At 43.0% G+C, this 23,305-nt stretch overlaps 1 protein-coding gene across 2 annotated transcripts in view; it reads left to right on the top strand.

Annotated features, from left to right (window-relative positions):
• The window catches only part of nrg3a (neuregulin 3a), a 505,465-nt gene extending 482,596 nt beyond the window's left edge, over positions 1–22,869 (top strand). For both annotated transcript variants that reach the window (XM_079511785.1, XM_079511784.1), the window contains exons 8-10: positions 13,116–13,231; positions 15,911–16,093; positions 20,607–22,869. In XM_079511785.1, the coding sequence (XP_079367911.1) occupies positions 13,116–13,231; positions 15,911–16,093; positions 20,607–21,294 (987 nt within the window). In that variant the 3' untranslated portion in view covers positions 21,295–22,869. The remainder of the gene's footprint in view (positions 1–13,115; positions 13,232–15,910; positions 16,094–20,606) is intronic.
• Positions 22,870–23,305: the final 436 nt, after the last annotated feature.

Here is a 23,305-nt window from a genome sequence, read left to right as displayed (position 1 = left end):
CCGGGAGATACTTTCGTTTTCGTTAGAAGCTCAAATACACTACGCGAGGTCGCGGGTATTTTTTATTGAACTCCTAAAACATTGATGTTCTATATGATCACCTCAATCTGAACTTCAATTCCAAGATGAATGCCACTAAAGATCGTCACTAAGATTAGTGTGGACGGAGGGAAAACATTGAATGACATCACAATGCAGAAGCAAAGCGTTGCCAGGCGACGGAGACGCCAAGAACCGGTAAAAATTATATTAGCGATGCTGGATGCATTATAACACTAATGGCTCGTTCAATGTCGTCCTAGGCGCACCGGGACTTTTAATAAAAGTCTTTCAATGTCGTTTTTAGCACTGAACAAGTTTAACAATCTGTTCTAGCATCTAATCATAATTGTGTTTTGAGAAGACTGAAGATGTGTCATGTCATTTTAAAAAGAATGCTGCTGAGAAGAGATTAGATGAAAAGAGATTAGATCAAATCAGATCAGATCGGATGACATAAATAAAACATCTTTATCAGTAAGGTGTAACAGCCACTTCGGCAAGAGGCTAAAGATAAACCAAGAAGTCTTAATAAAACACACAAATTGAAGAACAAATAGACACACTGGATAGAAATACAGCAGGTGTGCAATTTGGTACAGTGAGTGAACACAGCATTTGCATTATACTGTATGTCCTAAATGTGGAGTGTATAACCCAGTTTGTGCAAATGGCCATAATTATGACAGGATATGTGAAATGTATCAAATATACAGAGTTTTCCAATGACATTTGTAATTGTATAAAAGAATAAGACTTTGCCGGTCAGACAGTTTTCCAGCATCCTATTGTGGCATTGACCTATACTGAATAGATGAGCAACTCCCAATTTTAGGACACTCTTCCCTTCCAATAGATATACAGCCATAGTGCTGTGGATTAGACTAGTCAAGAATAGAATAGAACCCGATATACACAACAAAATGGATTTCAGAACAATTCTGTCTCTCTAATTTGTCTAATTGCCATATTAGCATGAGCTCATAAATTACTGATCATGGTTTACTGACTCCACAAAATGTATTGTTTGGAAAAACAAGCCGGGGCCATCTTTTATTTAGCAAATGTTGCTTTTAAATCTTGTTTATTTATTTATTTCACTGAGAGTCTATTGGGAACTTATGCAAATGCATCCCGTTTGTTTATTTTGTGCCTACCCACACAAACTCCTATTGATTTCTGTCTGTGAGCTATCAATTATCAGAATGTTCACCACACAGAGAAGCACACTCAGGCTCAAAGGAGCACACATACATTTATACATGCAGAGTACCACCCACACAAGCAAATCACATGTTCCAAACACACAATCTTGTGTGGCAAAGAGTATATGGCCCATGATACATAAAGTATATGAAGGAAACAGAACGAATTTTCTTGACTTTTTTTTATCCAAGAAATCTGGGGCATCAATGCCTGTATAAACCAGGTTAATATTGACTGTAATCTCTCTTTGAAAGTCAGTCCATGTGAATTGTGTATATATGCACTACTTTAGGGGTTGGACAGAGGGTATTGATGTTACTGTATGTTATTTTATCAAGATATTAAACATTCAGCAGGTTTCTTTTATATATGTCGCAGACCTATACATGTCCATCTGGTTCCTCATTCAGGGGACTTCCTGGAACCGCCTAAAGGACGCCTGGGGGCTGTATTTTCATTAATTCACTTAATTTATAATTCTCATGAAGGGCACAGTTTGGTGACAGTTTAGAGATTATTTATGACAAAGTGGTCTACCTCTGGACACAAAGTCATACTTTCCAATCCTCACATGTCCTGTAAAGATGTGACCAGACATCCAATTTGTTACCATTAGTTCAACACTCAAGCGGGGCACAGGCGCTGGAATTGGGGCGCTGCAGCACCTCCTGGTGGTGGGGGGAGGTTTTTTTGTTTTTGTATTTTGTTTTTTTAATGATGGAGTGCTGTGATTTTTGTGCTTTTTCTGTTTTGGATGTGTCTATGGAGTTAACATTACTCTAATAGACCCCCAGGTGTGGTTATAATATTCAAATATGTCTTTCCTGAGGAGGTCACGTGAGGCACGAAGCAAGATGGCCGCACGGCACTGAGCTCTGATAAAGTTTCCTCTTTTTTGTAATTTTTCTAACTCACAGACCGTTTGTTTTGTTCATGTTTTCAACGTCGATATACCTAAAGAGTAAAGACCCAGTTTCACGTCATGGAGGAGGCAGATCCATTCGCCTTCACACCGCAGCGAAATCCACCTCGGGTAGTGCAGGCTAGCATTCCTCTGGAGGATATGGCTAAGCTAATCAAGCAAACGATTGAGACACAGATGGCATCATGGCAAGGAATGGTGTCTTCTCTCGTGAAAGAAGTGCTTGGGCAAGCTCTAGACCCAATACAGAAAGGTTTGGCAGAAAATGGAGAAATTCTCAAGTCATTGAAAGGGCAACTAGGCGACCACGCTAAGAAGATACGCAGAAGAAACTATACGAATTAAAAGATGGATCCAGGCTTAATAATGTGAGATTGGTTGGACTCCCAATTGGGGCAGAAGGAGATGATTCGAGAGGCTATCTTCAGAGAATGCTACCCAAATGGATTCCAACCCTGAAGAGCCTGCGTAACGCGGTGGTCACCGTGGATAAGGCGCACAGGATTTTCTCCAACAAGAAGACAGGGCCGCGAACGATGATCTTCAGACTGGGGGGGGGGGCAAATTGTTATTTTTTGCAGATTACAGCCCCGGTACGACAAAGGATCGCCGTTCATTTAAAGAAATCCGCTCCAAATTATGGCAGAAAGGAATCGAGTCATATCTCGTCTACCCGGCGATTCTGAAGGTAAACTACAAGGGCAAGAAGATGACGTTCAACTTGGTGGATGAGGCGAATCAGGCGATCTTCATTCTGGGGGCTTCGGTACGGGTCGAAAACGTACAGGACGAGGCGGTGGAGGACGGCGCAGGACTAGACGACGTGGGACGAGGAAAACTGGCGATGCGTAATGGCGAAGGGTGAGCTGTATCTATCCCTGTGACCAGGATACGTATGAATAGACTCGGACATTCGATTGTGTCAGGGACTTAATTTGTGGTTCCTATTTTATTTTACTTTTCATTTAAAGAAAGTCCAAGGCACCTATAACTTACACTATTATTATGTTTTTGAAGTAATGTACAGGGACAATGGGACGAGAGAAAATACCGTCTGAATTTGTATTTATTTTTTACCAGGTAGTAGGGTTCATAATTAACTTTTAAATAATGTGGATGATTATGTTAGGTTTATATCTTTGTAATGCGCCACGGGTACCTGGTCTGTTCTGATGATCGTGGGCGTGGATGCAGCGAGGATGACGTCATAGCTGAGCAACGGTTTAATTAGGTTATTATTGAAATATTGAATGAGTGTATACTGACGAACGGGGTTATTACTTGTTACTTGCGCAAGCAGAGCGCGCAAGTAATAGTTTTCGTCCAGGACGATGTTTGATGCTTCCCATATTGTCAGTGCTTCCCATATTGAAGCACTGACCATTTAATACTAGGTCGCTTATTATTCCAAATATATTTCCTTAATAATGTGTCCAGCTTTTTCCAATAATTTGCTGGGGGTGCCAACGAGGCTTAAGTTCAGGTGGGTGGTGCTAAGCTGAAAACCAGGTATACTTAATGAACTGGTTGGTGTGGCCACATAAAAGCATAATTTTAACACTCTCTGTATACTTATTTGAAAGGAATCTTCCTCCTAGTATAATCATAATACATGATGATCATGTTTTAGGGGGGAAAACAATCGCAGTACTCCATCTTTAAGAATATACACAAATAAGTATATACACACAAATTATTATTATCTATTACAACAATAATGTATTTATCTTAAATAATATAATATATATAAATAATATAGGTTTGTTTTGAGTAATCTGGGTGCCAGGTGCAGGCACTGCGTGACAAAGAATGGAACATGTTAATGGTTGCACCTCTGTTCACATTTGAGCTGGAGAGGCGTTGCAAACTCATTTGATAAACTATTGTCCAGTCAGATAAATTCTCCCAAATATAGACATACATACATTATTGTTTATTGTTGCTGCTGCTTCTGCCGCCATGCAGAAATGGGGTGTTAAAATATGTGCGTGTCGTGTGTCATTGATCGTCTAGCCTCTGTGATTTGCATTATACACATGCTCTTTAATTTCCAATACAATTTATTGTAAACTCCAACACACACTGTGGGTGAAATAGAACACTTTCCTTGTGATACGTGCTAAATAACTCATTTTTACACCATTACGTGTGAGGGAAAAAAAATGCTCGAGCCAGGTCCCCTCCCGACATCAGCCCACCTTCCATCGTTCCTGAATAGGGCTTTTATTTTCACTCACTCATTTAGGTATAGAGGGTATGCACGTGACATCATCATCATACCCGGAAGTTATGCGGGAACGCCATACTGAGTGGGAAAAAAACCTACTTTCTGGCCTTGACAGCCCATTCATCCAAGCAGAAAAGATCTGATTGTATTAAACCATGTGCTAACCCACTCTTCGGTGGGTCACTCGAATATTATTAACAGCTTTCTGTGCCATCCACTGTCACTGACTGCACTAGAAGCCTTGTCACTGATTAGTGTGGGTGGGTGTGGGTCTGTGTGGGACTGTGGGTGTGCTGGTTGGAACTGTTGAAATGAGGGCAGTATTAACCATCTGAACATGGATGCGGGTAGGAGGCTAAACAGGAACTTGATTGAGTTTGACAAGTGACAGATGGGGTGGCAGCTGAACCATTCCCCTGCTCAAATATATCATAACAACGTCGTACAGTAGGCACAGCTGGGTGCTATATACATATATCAATATCGGGATATGAGACTGGATCCATCAGCTTCAGAATTATTCTGCACGGTCAAACACGGCCAATTGTGTTCGTATAGTCTCTCGACAAAGCCGGATGGATGCACCACGTGGATTTGAACCCACAACCTCTGTGGTGGTAGGCCACATTTTGATTGATTGAATACTTGATTAGTCCGAAAGGTAAACAGCACATCGTTACAGTCAGACTCAGACATTAAGGCTAAAAGGATAACACAAAAAGTCCTGGGGACTGGTTTCCATTGTGGTCCTACTGGATGGTTTATTGTTTATTACAGATCCCCATTAGTCCTCACTACAGTGAAGACTACTCTTCCCGGGGTCCAAACACTCATACAATCAAATTAATACAATCGAATTCTGCCATTACATACGTAGTTAAAAACAAAACAAAACAAAAATAATTGAAGATTCAGTCTTCATATCTTCTAGAAATTATATTATATTACAATCAGTAAATTACAAACAAATTATAAACTACAAACTAACATTGTATATCCTATTACTAATAATTGAAATCAAACACTCAGCAAGCTAACTAAACATGATTTCTTTCCTAATCACTGCTGCCTTCAATTTCTTTTTAAAGCTTGATTTATTCTCTATGTTTATTATATGTGGCGGGAACTCATTCCAATGTGTTCCTGCTCTATACATTACCGTTCTCTTAAGTGCATTCATTCTATAGGTATTACAGGTGGAGTGTCTGGTGGCATAGCTATGTCTAGTATTGGTGGGTTGTATCTGTAGAAACAACTGTGTAGGTTTACCACTTACCAGAATGATATATATTAAACAGAAATGTCACAAGGCTACAAGCCAACCTTTGATCCACTCTCATCCATGAGAGTGCTGCATCCAAGCTGCAGCATGCGTCCACTCAACACTAGTCCTCTCAGAGCAGCGTAGAGCGAGGTGTGCTGCCACAATGGTGTCAGCGGCCACACCACTGATCCCACCAATAGGCCCATATATGAAGATCTCTGTATCTGTCAGCCCTTGTCCTTCTTATACCATTATCTGCAGATAGGTGATGTCATCAGCATAATGGCTATATATGGTTTATATCCTCTTTTGTGCCCATATACTGTATGGAGCTGATTGGTTTGTTTGTGCCTAATGCCATGACGACACATTGAGGTTAGACAACACACTCCATATTTGGGTGTAGTCATAGTGACATGAGCGTGATGACGTGGCCGAACGATCCTCCCTTTTTGAGTGGTGCAAACCACTCCAACAACCAGCTTTGTCTGTATCTGTGTATGTGTGTACCTGTACGTGGGGCCACGTACAGATGAGCACGGTTGCTATGGTTAGTGTGTGACTGTCACTGCACCACTCAGTTCACACGGGTGTGATTTTTTGAGGGTTGTACAGCTTTGAGGGTTTGTGTAAACATTGAATGCCATTGACAATGAATGGCCAGCACAAACATTGAAGAAAAAGTGAGTACACAATGTGAGTACACAATGAGATGTTGTACTGTATGATAAGAGCGCCCCTCACTTCACACGGGTGACAGGAGTGATTTTTGAGGGGCGATAGCTTTTGGTGTGTGTGTGTGTGTGTGTGTGTGTGTGTGTGTGTGTGTGTGTGTGTGTGTGTGTGTGTGTGTGTGTGTGTGTGTGTGTGTGTGTGTGTGTGTGTGTGTGTGTGTGTGTGTGTGTGTGTGTGTGTGTGTGTGTGTGTGTGTGTGTGTGTGTGTGTGTGAAAACCTTGTCCTAACACAAACATTAAATGCCATTGACAATGAATGGACAATTTTGAGTGTTTGTGTAAACACAAACATTGCGTAACACAAACATTGCGTAACACAAACATTGAAGATGATGGTGAGGACGCAAATTCTGATTGGCCGGAATGAGATGATGTATGATGATGTACGATGATAAGAGCGCCCCTCACTTCACACAGGTGTGATTTTTAGATTTGTTTTTGTCTTTTCTGCCTTTATTGATAGATATAAAGTAGCTTAAGTAATAGAAGCTTTATCATTGGTCCAACGTTTTCTGCCGGCAAATGACTAACGGCCGCTAGAGGCCCCTAGAGGTGTCACAGCGACACTTTTTTTGGGGAACGTTTAATCCATTGCTTGTTGTCTTGTTTGAATACAAAAAAATAATAATACTCATTAAAATATTGATATCATCATCATAATTTTTCGACCGCGGTCGAGATCATGGATTCCACAATGCTACGCCAGACTTCCCGGTCCTTCATTGCCACCCCCAGTTCCTGCCTACTGAAGCACCGGTCCTTCATTGCCACCCCCAGTTCCTGCCTACTGAAGCATGTGTCACTAGCGATGACATCAGGGAACGACAGCTTTCTACCTCTGGTCCGCCCTGAGGCAGGACTCCAGAGAAGAAGGGAAGATATAACCTCATTGTCAGCTCTGTAGCAGTGGCCGGCAAACTGCGCTCTTCTGGATCGGACCAGTGAAGAAACACGGGGAAGGTTGCCGTATATTAGATTAGTCGATGGGTGGCTCTTCCAAAACAGATTTTGCGCTCTCATTAGAAGGCGGGTGAAAGTGCCATCCAACCGATTCTCTTGTTTCTTTGAAAGTATCCATGTCTCGGAGCCATAGAGTAGAATCGGCTTGGCTGACCAGGCCATACCCTTCCTAGTTTGAAAGTCATTTTGGGAAGAAGATATATATGAACCCAAATACTTGTAGTCATCAACCCGTTTCAGAGGAGTGTTGTTAAGTGTTTTTATAATGTGGTTATTGTTAGATTTGCATATGTTTACGTATTCAGTTACTTATAACTACTATAATTAGGTCACATTCCCACCTAATACTTTGGTAGACTCGATGCGAATGGGCGGAGAATTGGGACTTCTTGCATATTTCATTTGCTGCGGTTTGCCTTCACACTGTCATCCGCAGCAATTGGAAACGCAGCAGGGGGACCTTTATCAATGTGTTCCATTCATAAACTAGCCTACACAGTGAAATCTATGGTGATAAAATTATACTCATAACGTGCACGTGTCGTGCCCCCCCCCCCCCCCTTTCTCTCTCTCTCTCTCTCACTATACGCACGCAGCCACGCACTGTTCTTTTGGGCATGGAGGCACAGCGCTGAGCGCACTGATATAACAGACAGCAGCGCAAAATGTTTACAAGTTTATCGAGATGAAAGTCCCTACTCCCCAGTCCCAGCACTCCATGTTTACGGCACGCACAGACAGACAGACAGACAGACAGACAGACAGACAGACAGACAGACAGACAGACAGACAGAATATTTTTTTATGTGTTTCCTTAAGCAATATTGATTAATGTACTCGTCCTAATTTCGATCAGGGCTTCAGTCTCCTCATTCGACCACGTCTATCCACGGTAACGGGACATCTTTGCGCTGCGTAAAATATGCCTTCTCCGTCTCCAACTGTGTTCAGCTCCTCACCCACCACATTGTTTGCTTCATTTCCTTTATTTACTGCGGATTGCATTCACACCTGCACCGAATCGTAATCAAGTGCGATTGGAAGCGAAGCGAAACCCCCGTTTTTGCTCGGAGTAGAATGCGGTTCTTTGATACGCATTAGGATTCAAATGAGCCTTCACACCTGCCAAACGAAGTGCACTTTCTGACAATGCGCAGCAGGATTCGTTTTAATCGCAGCAAAGCTTTCTGGTGTGAATGTCACCTAAGTGAAGATTGACAGGAAAGATGCGCTGTCAGCCCAGAGCCTATGTGGCATGCACTTGGACCACTAGGCCAGCGGGCGCCTGCCGGTCCTCCCATTTTTATATAGCCGAAGATTTAATAATTTCAGACCCACTTTCCCATCGTTCCACCGATAAAGTTTGTAATAAGGAGTCATAAATATGACATCACCAACATGACATCAGAGATCCACAGGGAAGACATGCTGGTATTAGACACCGTCTCCATTTTTTCATTTGTACCAGTTGTGCTGAGTGCTGAGCTACTAATAGCACTATTTAAAATCTCCTGGCCATGTGATCATGAGGGTATCATTTGTGATTTCAACTGTGGCAGGCACAACTGAGGCAGCTCTGTTCCCAGTTCCATGTTAGGGCCTGTCTCCCACAATTACAACTTTCCAAACTGATGACAATAATTGTTTTGGGATTGCTTTTGATTATGAAAAAGCATGGGGCATATAATTGAGCATTCTAATTATTTAAAAAAGTTAGAATTTTGATCTTTAAAGCGCTATGCTCATACATTTCTTAATTATCTTTTACTTTGGATTGAGTCTATTTTTATCAGACATAGAGCTGAGAGCCCTGTCTGAGAAGAAAAGGTTGCTTATCAGGATAGACTACATCCCATTGCCTGGAGAAACAATTGCTCGTGATTGACTTTTGACGTTTGTTGTTAGGCCAACCAGTGAACCGGCTAACCAATGGTGTAACTTTATCAGTAACAGTGACATTCGTGTTTGTCACCACTGTTGCAGTCTATTTTGAAAATATTGTCTGTCTGTCTGTCTGTCTGTCTGTCTGTCTGTCTGTCTGTCTGTCTGTCTGTCTGTCTGTCTGTCTGTCTGTCTGTCTGTCTGTCTGTCTGTCTGTCTGTCTGTCTGTCTGTCTGTCTGTCTGTCCGTCCGTCCGTCCGTCCGTCCGTCCGTCCGTCCGTCCGTCCGTCCGTCCGTCCGTCCGTCCGTCCGTCCGTCCGTCCGTCCGATATCTCTGTCTGACAGCTATTACAGTCTATTAACTGGCATGCTAATGAGACTGCTGTTTCATGTCCTCCTGTGGGGGAGTCAACCACAGCAACTTGAGACACATGAAAAACAAAGTGTGTGTGCGCGCGTGTGCTGAATTTGCATGATGCTGCTGCTACTTGCTGTGTTGTTTCCAAAGATGCCAAATTGTAGGGCACTGCTCAAACTGATTACAATACTGATTGAATTTCAGCCAGAAAAATCAGTGAAGCTTAACACGTCAACTGCTTTCACCCTTTGGGCCTTGCATAGTCTGTGATTCTGTGAGAGCATGGTAGTCTGGGCCAATGCAGACTCTCATCCATCTGTCCCCTCAGATATGGTTGGAGTCATTTTTAATTGGGCATGATTGGCAATATACAGGCCGATTCCAAGCAGAGTGTGGCATGACATAAACACTTGGAATGTACTTTGGCTTTATTAGAGATCGGCACTTATTTATTAGCATCATGATTGAGTCTTCAGTCAAATTAAAAGTTTCATTTTTATGAATACAAATTGCAGATTTTATTAGTGCAAATGAGGCCAAATGTGAATACTGGCTGCTGCTTATGGGAGATGTAAGAACATCATGGGTCTGACACCCACTTACATCTCCCAGCTACTGTAGACTGGTGTAGTCCAGACTAGAGGGCACTGAGCAGGAATTGTGAGCAGAGGTGGGTAGTAATGCGATCCGACCAATATGTACGGGCATACATGGATATACAGTTGTCCACAACAACCGTCAATCCAACCAATAGGCTCATATGTGAGCATGCCGGGTACAACGGGACTATGACTCGGATCAGCAAACTCTAGATGTGTCGTCTAATTATTAATAGTTTGTTACATTCAGTCAATGTCAGCTTAAAACCTTTTTTCTATAAGAGCACAGCTAGCTCTTTGATTTCTTTATTTCTTTCTGAAAAGAATGCACCAAATTATTTATCATTGCTCAGGTGCACAGTGAATAACTGGAGTAAACTGCAGTAGTTTTTATTTTACAGCATTTTGTCAACAACATTCAATTTTGTTACTTTGGTATCAATGTCAGTATTTTCCCTAAGTGCCCAAATAATAAGAATTAACTCGCATTAAGGGATAGAAAGATGAATGATTTTATGTGAACATAAGAGGAGCTGCATTGGATGAGCGTACAGGCTAAACTTTTAGGCAACTCATACAAACTTTTACGGCATTTTTAGTTTGCAGATATTGTACTGTATTGTGCTGACACTGTGATTGTGTCTCACTCACTCAGTCACCCACAGAGATTAGCTTAATGACTGGCCAGATAGTGTTGGCTGTTGGTATAACATTGTTTCACAAGACATGGATTTACACTGTTCCCTAAAAAATATCACCATTTTAGCCAGAACATCTTGATGTGTGCTTCTAGCATAAAGGAAGTGACCATTCGATTCAACTAATCAGTGAATTATTTGGTGAGATATGCATAGTACATTGACTAGCAAAGGTGCATTAGCTTAACCGTTGATATTTTTTATCTCTCTGTGATAAAATTCACGTCTGGAAAAGCTTATCGTTTTAATTAATTTCATGGTATTTCTACCTAGCTTGATCCAGTAGAGAGAAACGGAGAGCAGGAATACTATGTGGCAAAGGCTGTGAGCCAATTCACAATGGTATGCATTCATGTTCCACCGCAGGCTGCTTCCACAGTGCACCCCAGTGAAGCCATTTAAATTTAATTTATGCCTCTGTAATAATCTTATCAGATTAGGTGAGGGCTCAGTAGGGTTGCGTCAGCAGTCAACAATTAATGAATTTATTGCGCATGGATGAAGTAGCCAATTAAGAAGAGGGCAGATCGCTCATTGGCCTGTACTGTATGAAGCCGCCGGCAGCATTCCTCCACACTCCAGCATGATGGTGTGGAGGTAGGCGGAGTAGATTGCAATAGAGACCCATTTAACTCTATTTGGCTTCTAATCAGGTTCAAGTTATTAATGGCCACACTGTAGGGCTGGAGTGTGCAAATGTGTTATACTGTATTTTCTTCACAACAGTGGTAGTCTCCAAATACTCTGATAATCAGCAAAAAACAAACTCTTACGCTTCATGGAATAAAAAACATACAGTATAGCCTATGATACAGTGCATGATAAGGCAACTGGCAAAGAAAGCAAGGCAAGTGGGCAACACCTGTGACCTGTCCCACCTCAGGCAGCTGAGGAAGTTCAATGTGTTGCAGGAGGTCCTGACATCTTTCTACTCTGCTACAACCCAGAGCATCCTGTCATGCCATCTCTATATGGTATGGATCATGGAAAGAGCTTTTCCCAGGACCTATATGAGGTCTGTGGAAGGTTGGAAGGTCGGCTGAGTGCACCATAGTGAGTTCTCTACTGTCCCTGCAGGGCATATGCAACAGCAGGTGCTTGAGGAGGTGCTTATGAAGGACAAACATCATCCTAGTAATGGACTAAGTAATGGTTTGTGGTGATGCGAAACGGAAAAATGTGGAGGTGCCTCATAGCCTGGGGCTCAAGGCTCAGAAAGATTTCTTTCACTGCGGCTGTCAGAGCTCTGAATGAGGACATGGTAAAAAAAAAGAAAAGAAAAAGAGGATATGGTCAAAGAACAAAATATAACAAAAAACTAAATGAATCCTGAAATACTGCTAGAAATGTGTAACATGAGTGATTAAACTTTGGATATTAAGTTTGTCAAAGTACAGTTAATTGACAACAATGTACAGTTTAGATCTTATTTTATTCCATGTTGTTTTCTTAGTAATACTTTGTGGAACAACAGCAGCCTCTTCTGGTTGAACTAAACTTCCATTTGGGCAAATATGCATTATGGTAATTTCCTTTTGTTTCCGTAGTAGTCGTGCTAAGCAGATTATAGGAGCTGGAGTTGTATGTCTATGCATAGTTTGACTACATGTGCTGTCTCCATCAGTTCCAGACAATAAATGTGTGATCAAGCACTGGGTGACTTTTGAGCAGTAGTCAAGAAAGAGGGGTCACAAACGGGTGTTGCATAACCAGGCGGGGCATGCATTCCCAACTTAGCATTGTTCTCGAATTGCATCGTTCCGACTTGCATGGTCCCCGTGTAGGCTCCTGGTCTCGGTGCCTAGTGATTTAAAAAGGAACAAAACAAGAACAAAAACACTGTACTCCACAATTTCGCAATTAATCTATTAATATGTTATCTCTCTAAAGTGTAACGTCTATCTTACATGTTTTTTTTTGTGGTGAAACCATGCACTGTCCCTGGCTGGCTGGGTCCCCGGCTGGGACCGTCTGAGCACGGAAATAGCGTTTTTTTCACCACCAAGTGTCACTGTTGCGCAGCCTAACACACACACACACACACACACACACACACACACACACACACACACACACACACACACACACACACACACACACACACACACACACACAGTACAAGTACAATACAGTGAGAACCAATGTCATCTAGTGCAGTGATTGCTGTAGTAGTGTTGTTTGTTTGTTTACTTAATGTTTTTGTTTGTTTGTTTTTCATTCTTATAGTACTGTAAGCGGCCCTCCCAGTCTCGTGAGGGCGCTCTCTGTGAATCCAGCTTCGCTCACTGCAATGTTAACAATACCACGATCAACACCTCCAAAGGCCCAGCAAAACATTACAGGTAAGGCAGAAATGCAGACACGCAGACGCACACCTACACTTTCAAATGTACACAAGTAGCCTACTGCAGGTGCACACACACACACACACACACGCACACACACACACACACACACACACACACACACACACACACACACACACACACACACACACACACACACACACACACACACACACACACACAATAAGCAATGTCTTATGCTGTATATGTGAGGACCTTTCAACGGACACATTCATAATTCACCCTTAACCCCACCCTTGTAGTCGTGAGCAGCATCAAAAGTCTTACAAGGGAGGATGTTTCTCATCTCTTTTCTTGCAAGGGTTATCTTTCCAAAGGTGTAACTGTACTGTACTAACGCAGACATAAACGTGCATAAACAACCACAAGTTCTCACAGGCAAGTGTAATTGTCGGTGTACACAGCCAATGTTCAAAATGGTTGGCTGTCAAGCCTGTCATACAACATTCTGTAGAGACAAGAGATACAGAGTGCTGGTGATTATTATAGCAATATGCAACCTCAGTGTCCCTTCTCATAATCAGCTGGGACGCATTGAAGAGAGAAATTGAATTAGCCATGTTATGATTCACGGAAGAATGATAGTAATTATAATTGGAGCTATAAACCTATCTCTTACATGGAAGAGATGAGACAGAGATGAAACTAGAAAAAGTGCTCCTCGGAGCACAGGTCTCTATAATAGGCCAATATGAAAAGGGCGCCATTTCTTCTTACGCCTTTGATGGCAATTCGACATTCAAAGTCATGTTTTGAGGCATTTCTTTTCCAAAAATGTGTTTTGCAAAAGTCTACATTGGCGCTATAACAGGCCAATGTGAAAAGCGTGGGATTTAGGTGGTGTCCACATGAGGACGTATTCTGCGTTACCCGGGCAAGTACTGCCCTTTCCGCCACACGGAGACGGCGTTTTTGGGGACTTAACCGGCTAATTTTGTGTTCGAATGCTGTCTCTTTTCTGAGCCGGTGATGTCATAGTCCCCTCGCCCCCTCCAAACTAACCATTTGTTCATGAAGTGTTAATGGTTTATTTCACCATAACCACTTACATAAGTATCACAGCTATTTTATATTTGCACATAATGTCTATTTTCTCCGAAAATAGCCGATCTGCAGCCCATGCATGAGCTTTACTTGTAGATGAGCTATTTTGGGAGAACAGATATAAATTATGGTGATTACCAATCTGGAAAGACAAGAAAAAAACAGATGATCTGCATTATTGTTATTATAATGGTGTAGTGTAGAATAGATTAGTATAGGCTATATCTAAATCTAAGATAGGCAGCGCGCACACAGCCATTGTCCATCCCTCTCACAGGCAGGTCTCTCTGCAAGGTGTACACACCTCGTCAAAGTGCTTCGTCTTCTTGGGTGGAATTCAATTAAACATTCTGAAGGTGCTATTCATGCTATCCATGCTCTCTAAATTATATTCTTTGCAAGCAAGCATGCAGCCAAAATGTCACGGCAAAGCCTTTGTGTAACTTCAAAACGGCTTTGCGTCTATGAGTGAGAGACCTTACGAACTACTACTACTACTACTACTACTACTACTGTTAGCTACTATAATTCAGGGCCTTACTCAAGGGGGTCTACTTAACTACTTACTGGTTTTAGCTGGCAGACATTTGCCCTTGTCACAAGAAGTGACATGCTCAGTGGGTGATCAGGGTTTATTTATTTGTAATTGCATCTTAAGCAGGCATTCGGATGTTGTTGTTAGCTAACCAAAGTGCATTGTGTTCCAAACAGACATTGTGGCTTACAGACATCATAGCTAAGGGACTGCTGTTTTCAGAAAAATGAAGCTCTTGATTAACTCTATAGCACAAATGGTGACATCTGCATGCTTATTATATTGCATAATTATTGTTATAAGAACTAATAATACTTAATAATGATTTATAACAATAATAATACATTATAAAGACATAAGTTAAAGTATGAATGTATTGAAGAATGTAGACGATCATATTACATTTGACCAGATGCATGGATTCCTGGTTCATTGGCATCAAAGGGCCTAAACGTACAGTAGCTGGCCATGATAAGGGCATCCTACTGTATGTCCCTTAGAGAGACTGTGTAATAGATAGTGGTTGAATGGTGTCAAAATAAAATGGGTTCAAAATCATGATTCTACGGATGGGGAAATAATGTGCTCCAATCAACTACTTTTGTGTTACTATAATGGGCCTTTCCTTGTATTCTTTTATTTTTAAGATTGTTGTCATTACAACCATCACAAAACAATTACTACAATCTTGAGCCAGTCCCACACAAACAATGTCTGCCAGTCCCACACAAAGGCCTCACTCACACCTTTCGATCTAGCATACAACATTGATGCATGCTAGATGTAAACAAAGGGTTTGTTTACATCTTGCCCCAATGCATTTCCAATGGAAGTCACATGGTTTGACACAACATTAAGTGTTGTACGGCTTTCGGCTGTGTTTCGACTGCCCCTCTCCCCCTCATACAACAAAAATGTTGTGTCAAACCATGTGACTCCCATTGGAAATGCATTGCGAGCTTGCATCAGTAAACAAGTCTCATGCATCAGCTATACATCAATCTGTTGTGCACGTGTGAGTCAGGCCAAACAATGTCTTATGATTGCCATTGCTTTTCTGTTTCGTTTTTTCTCAGAAGTAGCTCCTTGTCCAACAGCCCAGACCAGAGAACTCGGCCAGCTCATTATTCAGCTCCTCGCAGAACCCCTCCCATTACCAGAGGAAGGCTGAATCCGATTGGAACGTCAAAATGTTCTGGTCCCGCCTACCAACATCTCCAGGAAGTCGAGTCATGTGAAAAGGACATTGAAGCACAGGGGTGAGGACATTATATCTTTAAAACATTGTAACAAATGTTTTAACCTAATCTATAACAGAATGAAACCCATTCTTCAAACACTATTGAAGACTGACAGACATGTTCTGCTATAACTTTGTCACTAATTTTAAAAAGGTAATTCAGTAGGGATTTATTGCCTGGTTCTAGTTCCCTGAGTCACTATTATCTTCTTATTTTCACTTGCACATTGCTTGAGCGATTCAGACGGCTAGCCTCAGAGTCCCATCATAAAAACTGTTAAAACTCCCTCCTCACCTATTTTCCCTATTTTATACAGTCTATGCTACTTCCATCATCTTCATCCCTGTGCACAGTAATATGCTGATTGTTCATTCTGACAAGTGTAAGGGTCCCTTTGGCTTTGGTTATATTTATACACTCCGATTTAAACTCAGGACTCACACTGAGGATTTTGAGTAAGTGCCCATACATCCAAGAAATGCAGGTGACTGTATGCTGCTGTCAAAGCCCCGGATTTCAATTCAACATTGGAAATATCAAAGTCTTTCATTTGGAAAAATATACTTTTTAAGTATGGGCTTTGTTGATCTACATGAAGACAATTGGCCCGTGTTTGGGGAGGGAAGCCGGGCAGGGAGGCTGATAATGGTCATTGCATGTACTCCTATGGGCCGGGGTGGCACCTGTCAGCGAGGAGTAGGACGAAACAATTGGCATAGTAACGACTAAATTGGGGAGAAAACGGGGGTGGAGGGGGGGGGGGGATAAGTCCAGCAATGTGATTAACCACTGATTAGCTTGAAGCTCTTGTCATCTTACTAAGCACTAAGGAGATTGTCTAGCCAGTTTGCTGATCATTTGTTCACAATTCTGCTTACTGACACCAGCACCTGTAATAAAACCAGCCTCCCAAAGCTTATTGAAGATTTTATTTTATTTGTATAGAACTGTGGAGAGAGCTTGGTAAGAGAGGGCATAGAGCAGAGAGACATCGTCAATGCAGCAGAGCTGTATTCCATCACAGGAACTCACCATGAGTTGAGTTACTATAAGGTGCCCCTCGGAAATCAGTTTTCATCAGGGTCTGATGCATGGCGTGTGTGCTGATTAGCGCCTGGCTCATGACATGACTGACTACTAAACCGGCACCATCGCACGACTGAGTATAAATGATCCTTTCAGAATGTCTATTTGGAATTCTGGCTCCAGGTCAACAATAGTGAAGTTTTCTTTCTTTCATGGGAGAAGCCACAATAATGGAGTCTGTACTGTACACGTTAGACAGTTTTCTGTCTGTATAGCTATTAGCTACCAAGAGAGGGAGACGCCACTGATCAACAGAAAGTGTATTTAATTTACTGAGGATATGTGGCTTGACCCAGTTTTTTGGAGCGCCATTGCTGTATTTACCTGTACAAGCTAGCAGCACACCAGACATAAGAGGCCCAGTGGCCCCATGTGAAGATAAGCTCCACATGACCTACATACAGTACAAACCACATTTTAGCAGTGATGGAAGAAGTTCTCGTATTTTGGACTTTAAAGTATCCATACCCTGGCCTATTGTACAAATAGTCTGTTACAAGTACAAGTTTGGTATTCAAAATATTCTTAAAGTACGAAAAGTAAAAAAAATACTCATCGTTATGCAGAAGTTCCCATTTCACAAGTTTTCAAGTGTATTAAAATCCTTTGAAAATTGCGTATCACAAGCTCTCAACACGTCGCAAAGCGACGGATCGGCTATTTTCAAATAGCCAAAGTATATACAGGGCTGAAGTGGTTAATATATGTTTTGTAATTATAATCAACATCTACAAAGTAACTAGTAACTCAAGTTTTAAAATAATTTTAGTGGAGTAAAAGTACTATATGCAGTAATATATAATATATGCATCTGAGATGTAATAGGGTTGAAGCAAAATGATTGAAAATAGGAAATACTCCAGTAGAGTAAAAGAAAATACCCCAAATGTACAGTATTTGAGTATATTAACTTTCCACCACTGCATTTTAGAAAGACATACCACACTATGATGGGAACGGACAGGCAGTCATGTCCGCATGACTGCCTGTGCATTTTAACCAGGGTTAAAATGCATGATTAAAATGAATGAGAACAGAAAGATAGAGGGATAGACAGAGAACTGGACTTCCATCACTCAATGTATAGTACACCTGCACTCGTGTGACAAGAGGTGACGTGCAAAATGCATGGTGGAGGCTGAAAGACTGACAGACAGCCAGACTGCATGGTGGAGGCTGAAAGACTGACAGACAGCCAGAATGCATGGTGGAGGCTGAAAGACTGACAGACAGCCAGCCTGCATGGTGGAGGCTGAAAGACTGACAGACAGCCAGAATGCATGGTGGAGGCTGAAAGACTGACAGACAGACAGAATGCATGGTGGAGGCTGAAAGACTGACAGACAGACAGAATGCATGGTGGAAGCTGAAAGACTGACAGACAGCCAGACTGCATGGTGGAGGCTGAAAGACTGACAGACAGCCAGACTCAGAGCTGACTAAAGAGAGCGCTGTCGTGCACTGATACTGTAAAGGGGGTCTCGGGTTGCCATGGAGACGTTAAGCTGTGAAGGGAAACCGAGAGTCGGACAGAAGTCAGAACAGAGAGGCGTGGGTCACTGCCAGTCAGATGGACAGAGAGAGACGGAGAGGAAGCAACTGTGAATACATTTCAATTTAGCCGGCAAGAATAGAGAAGAGAAAAAACAGAGGTGGAGAGTCAGACCAGGGTGCATATACTAGCATATGACAGTTACAAAAAAGAAAACTGCAAGCTTACAGTAGCTCCCTCTCACAGTGCACCTGTTAGAAGAACCCTGGCCTTATCTCCCCAGAATGTCTGCCGGGGAGACAGAATGTCCTGTGTTGTTGCTGCTATTTTAAGATAAACCTGTCTGCAAAACGACCGACAGAGAGGTGGAACGCTTTTGTATATTTCTCTCCTACCAGCATCTTTTAGATAAGCATGTCACCTCCTCCCCCTTTCCCTATTCCTCTCTCTCTCTCTCTCAAAATCAGACTGCTGAGGTTTAATATATGCAGTACACGTTGTGTGCGTGCGTGCGTGTGTGCGTGCGTGCGTGCATGGCCATCACTTTCATAGACCAGCACAGTGGCTTATATGGCAGACAAGATTGCAGATAGATAGCATGTGTAAATGAATAGGCATGTTGTTACTTTTATACCATGTTTCCCTGTGAAGGACCTAAGGCTTAATAGTCTTCACACACAACTACATAGGGACGTTAGTGGTGGGATATATTTTAAAAAGACATGTGGGGTAACTGTCTTGATTTCACTCGGAATTATTTATGCTTGAGCAGTCGTGATAGATAAATAATAGATAGATAAATGCCTGCCATTCACAGCAACAGCCAATCCAAAATACATGTGTGTAATGCCTTTCCCACTGCTCACTCTCTGCTCCAGGGCGTGTGTTTGAACTCTATTGTATAGATTCTTGCATTCCCATTGTATTTGGCAACATCAAAAGAGAGATTTGTCTGTTGAATGTTATCTCGGGCATTAGGGCCCTGACATCATCCTCTCTTATCTAGCCCACGTGGGATCCTCCCTTTGTACTGTGCTAAGTCTCAAATGCTGCTTTTTGGAGAGGTTCTCACCAAAGAAACACGGCAATACCACAGCAACTAAAGAATATGACTGTGTTTGCACTTTTGAAATACACCCTCCCTACCCCAGCACTGTCCTCCGCCAATCTTGAGGGAAACTTAAAAGTGTGAATGGCGTATTATGGCAGAAGAAAGTTGAATATTGATGCTCAGTGTGCAAGCTAGCCCTTGTAGAGGATTATGAATTATTACACAAAGATAATGAAACAAGCCTCTGAAACACCGCTAGATGGAGAGATAGATAACACTCTGGAGGAAGACAGCATGGTCGTTTTTTAAGGCAGAGGGAAATGGAGAGAGAGAGATGAACAAATCAATATTGGATGTCCCTAAACTACTGCCTTACTATGAAGCGGCCTGGTTGCTTTAAACACGCGCAATGTGTTCAAAACGAAATCAAATATATTTTCTGCATGGTTCTTTTAAGTGCCGCGGGCCCTAAACTGACATGCCTTTGTAGATGGTGAAACATTTTAACAACGCTTTTGATTTTGTAACACTACACTCTCTCAGTCAGAATGAATATAGGCTACAATTTATAACAACTAGAACGCTAAACGTGCACTCACATGCACGTTTGTGTGTGAAACTGTTCTGAGCAGGCGAGACAGAGAGTGCCATCCCTAAGGAGATTTGTCCTGTGTAGCCGCCTGAAAACTGTTGACCATATTCACAGATTTCACACCACGGCCGCCATTTTGGTATTTCCCACCCCAGAGTAAGAGCAAAGTGGCCGGCATTCAAGGTGAAGTTGAGTGAGTTCCACAGCTTAAATCCATCTTTTCTCCCTCTCTCTCTCTCTCTCGCTCTCTCTCTCGCTCTCTCTCTCTCTCTCTCTCTCTCTCTCTTCTGTCTACTCTCTGAGTACACAGGTACCAGATGCAGGGCGAGAGGCCAGGCAGTGACCCCAGACAGGATGCCTTCCTCCACATGCGGCCTGCTGTGTCTGCAGAGGGCAGCCCCCTGGCCAGGTGGGGCAGCCCCCTGGCCAGGTGGGGCAGCCCTGTGGAGGAGCTGGAACAGAAGCAGTCTCCCTCCATCCACAGCCTGAGGAGACCCGGCCACTCCTACTCCTCCTCCTCTTCCTGCTGCGCTCCTCCCCCGTTCCGCTCCTGTTCCATCCCCATCATCCCATCGGTCCACTGTCACCACGACAATGACATCTCCTGTATGCAAACCAGCGTCAGCCCGGCAGCAGCAGCAGCGTCGCTGGGATCCACTTCCTGTAAGGAAGTACGAGCGGGGAGGAGTGAGCGACGCGCGTCTTCCTCCTGCCTCCAGAAGCGGGACGAGGTGACCACGTTGCTGGAGGAGGCCCAGGAGCAGCTCAGGGCTCTGGCCTTGGCCCACAGGAAGCGGGAAGATGCTGGAGTGAACCAGGGTGGCAGTGGCTCGGTGGCAGCGCGCGTGGAAGCCAGAGAAACTGTCTGCTTCTTGAGCCCTCATGGAGGAGGTGGAGGAGGAGGAGCCGGAGGTCTGGGTTGCTCCAACGGACTCACGGAGACCCAGTTGCTCAGCCCCAACCTATCGCAGAGAGACTTGAGCCAGCGGGGCCAATGAAAGGACAAGACCCAGGGACCTTGACCTCCTGGCTCATTCGATGTCGTTTGACAAACTTCTGGTGTTTTGAATTCTTGAATGCAGACACTTCAGCGTCCTGTGGGATGAGATGCAAACGGGTGGATAAAAAAAACAAAAAAAAACATAATTTGTTTTGGAGAATCTGGTGTTGTATGCATACTTTATGGATATGTGCAAACATTGGAGTGGCTGCCTCGCCAATTTGCAGTATGGGAAAAAGAGAAAACATATTTACGTACATTTATTTAAAAATGAGAGAAACACTTCTACTTAGACAAAAAGAAACCAAATAGTCTGTCAGATCCATGGTGTTTTTAATTGTAAAAAGAATATATAAATATATATAAATATATATGGATATAAATATATGGAATTCAAAAAGTGACCAAGTACAATGTTGAAGAACACAGGAATGATGTACCTTTTACATTTCTTTTTGTCTCCTACCTTTTTTTATAACAGCTCCTGGACCCCCCCCCCCCACCTCCACACACACACACGCACGCACGCACGCACGCACGCACGCACGCACGCACGCACGCACGCACGCACGCACGCACGCACGCACGCACGCACGCACGCACGCACGCACGCACGCACGCACGCACGCACGCACGCACGCACGCACGCACGCACGCACGCACGCACGCACGCACACACGCACGCACGCACACACACACACACACACACACACACACTGACTTTTTTTCTGGCCCACTTGTACACTAGGAGCTTCATACCAGGCCTTAGGCTGCCACCCAAACTCCACCCGGCCAGAAATCGTAATGGTCGCCACAAGAGGAGTGACTGAAGTTGATATCCCTGCTGTCGCCTTTGACAGTTCGACATCCTGCGTGAACTGAACAGACACCTGGATTTGACCGTACAAATAACAATAACTCCCTGGATCTCAACAGAACGCTCACGGATGTACAGTATAAAGCAAGGACAGACAGACGGGGAGAATTAACATGGACCGCTCATCTACACAAGCCCACAGACTCCTGCAGAACTCCTCCATGGTCAGAGTTTGGGAGAGCTGATTTCTTAGGACTGTCCAGATGCTGACATGACCAGGGGTTTGAACTGATGTAGTTTTTTATAAATGAGACTCACCTCACACACACACACACACACGCACACACGCACACGCACACACATTGCACACACACACACACACACACACACGCACGCACACACACAGAGCAAAATCCTCAATGTTGATTTCACTGTGAGTGTAAAAATGGACCCAACGTTTTATTTTTACACTCTCCGAGGATTTTACTGTGCATACATACTCTATAGCTGCACAGGTCTATTGCCAGTTATCATGTGGCTACAAAGGGAAGGATAAAATGGTTGGATAGCTGACTAGAAAGCCAGAAAGGGGAAGGACACATGGCTATAGGCAGGTACCACAGAAGAAGAGGAGTATCTGCAATTTTTCTTTTGTCACTTTGTTTGGTATAACTGAACAATTGCTGCTGTCTGGGGCTGAAAGTTGTCCACGTGAACCCTGCAGGGGCTTCTTGAAACAAGAAATAAATGTCTATGTTGTACCCTATGGAGCCAGACGTCCTCAGTTTATGTTTGAATTCACAACCAAATGTTTTCTGGCAACAACAGAGTCCATAATGATGGCGTAGCTTGGTGCGTGAGTGATGTCATTTTTGTATGATTTACAGTTGGAGGCAATCGATATTGTCCTTTTCTTTTTGCTGAGGTTTGCGTGATCTGCGCAAAAGGACAGTTAACCCATTTTGGGCGGGAACCCCTTTTGGTGTTTTAAACATTGTTATAATTTAGCTATTGAAAAATAGCAGATCTACAAGCTCATAGCGCGCCACCGAGTGGCGCGCTACGAGCTTGTAGGTCTGCTATTTTTGAAAAATCGTGAAAATATTTATTTCAGAAAACTGGAGGATTTAGAAGGATTTTTAAAAATGTTGAGGTCAGGCCTAAATGGGTGAAATGATAAGGGACAATATCG

This window comes from Electrona antarctica (genome assembly GCF_951216825.1).
Source record: "Electrona antarctica genome assembly, chromosome: 10".
Lineage (NCBI taxonomy): Eukaryota > Metazoa > Chordata > Actinopteri > Myctophiformes > Myctophidae > Electrona > Electrona antarctica.
This window is presented reverse-complemented; position numbering and strand designations above follow the sequence as displayed.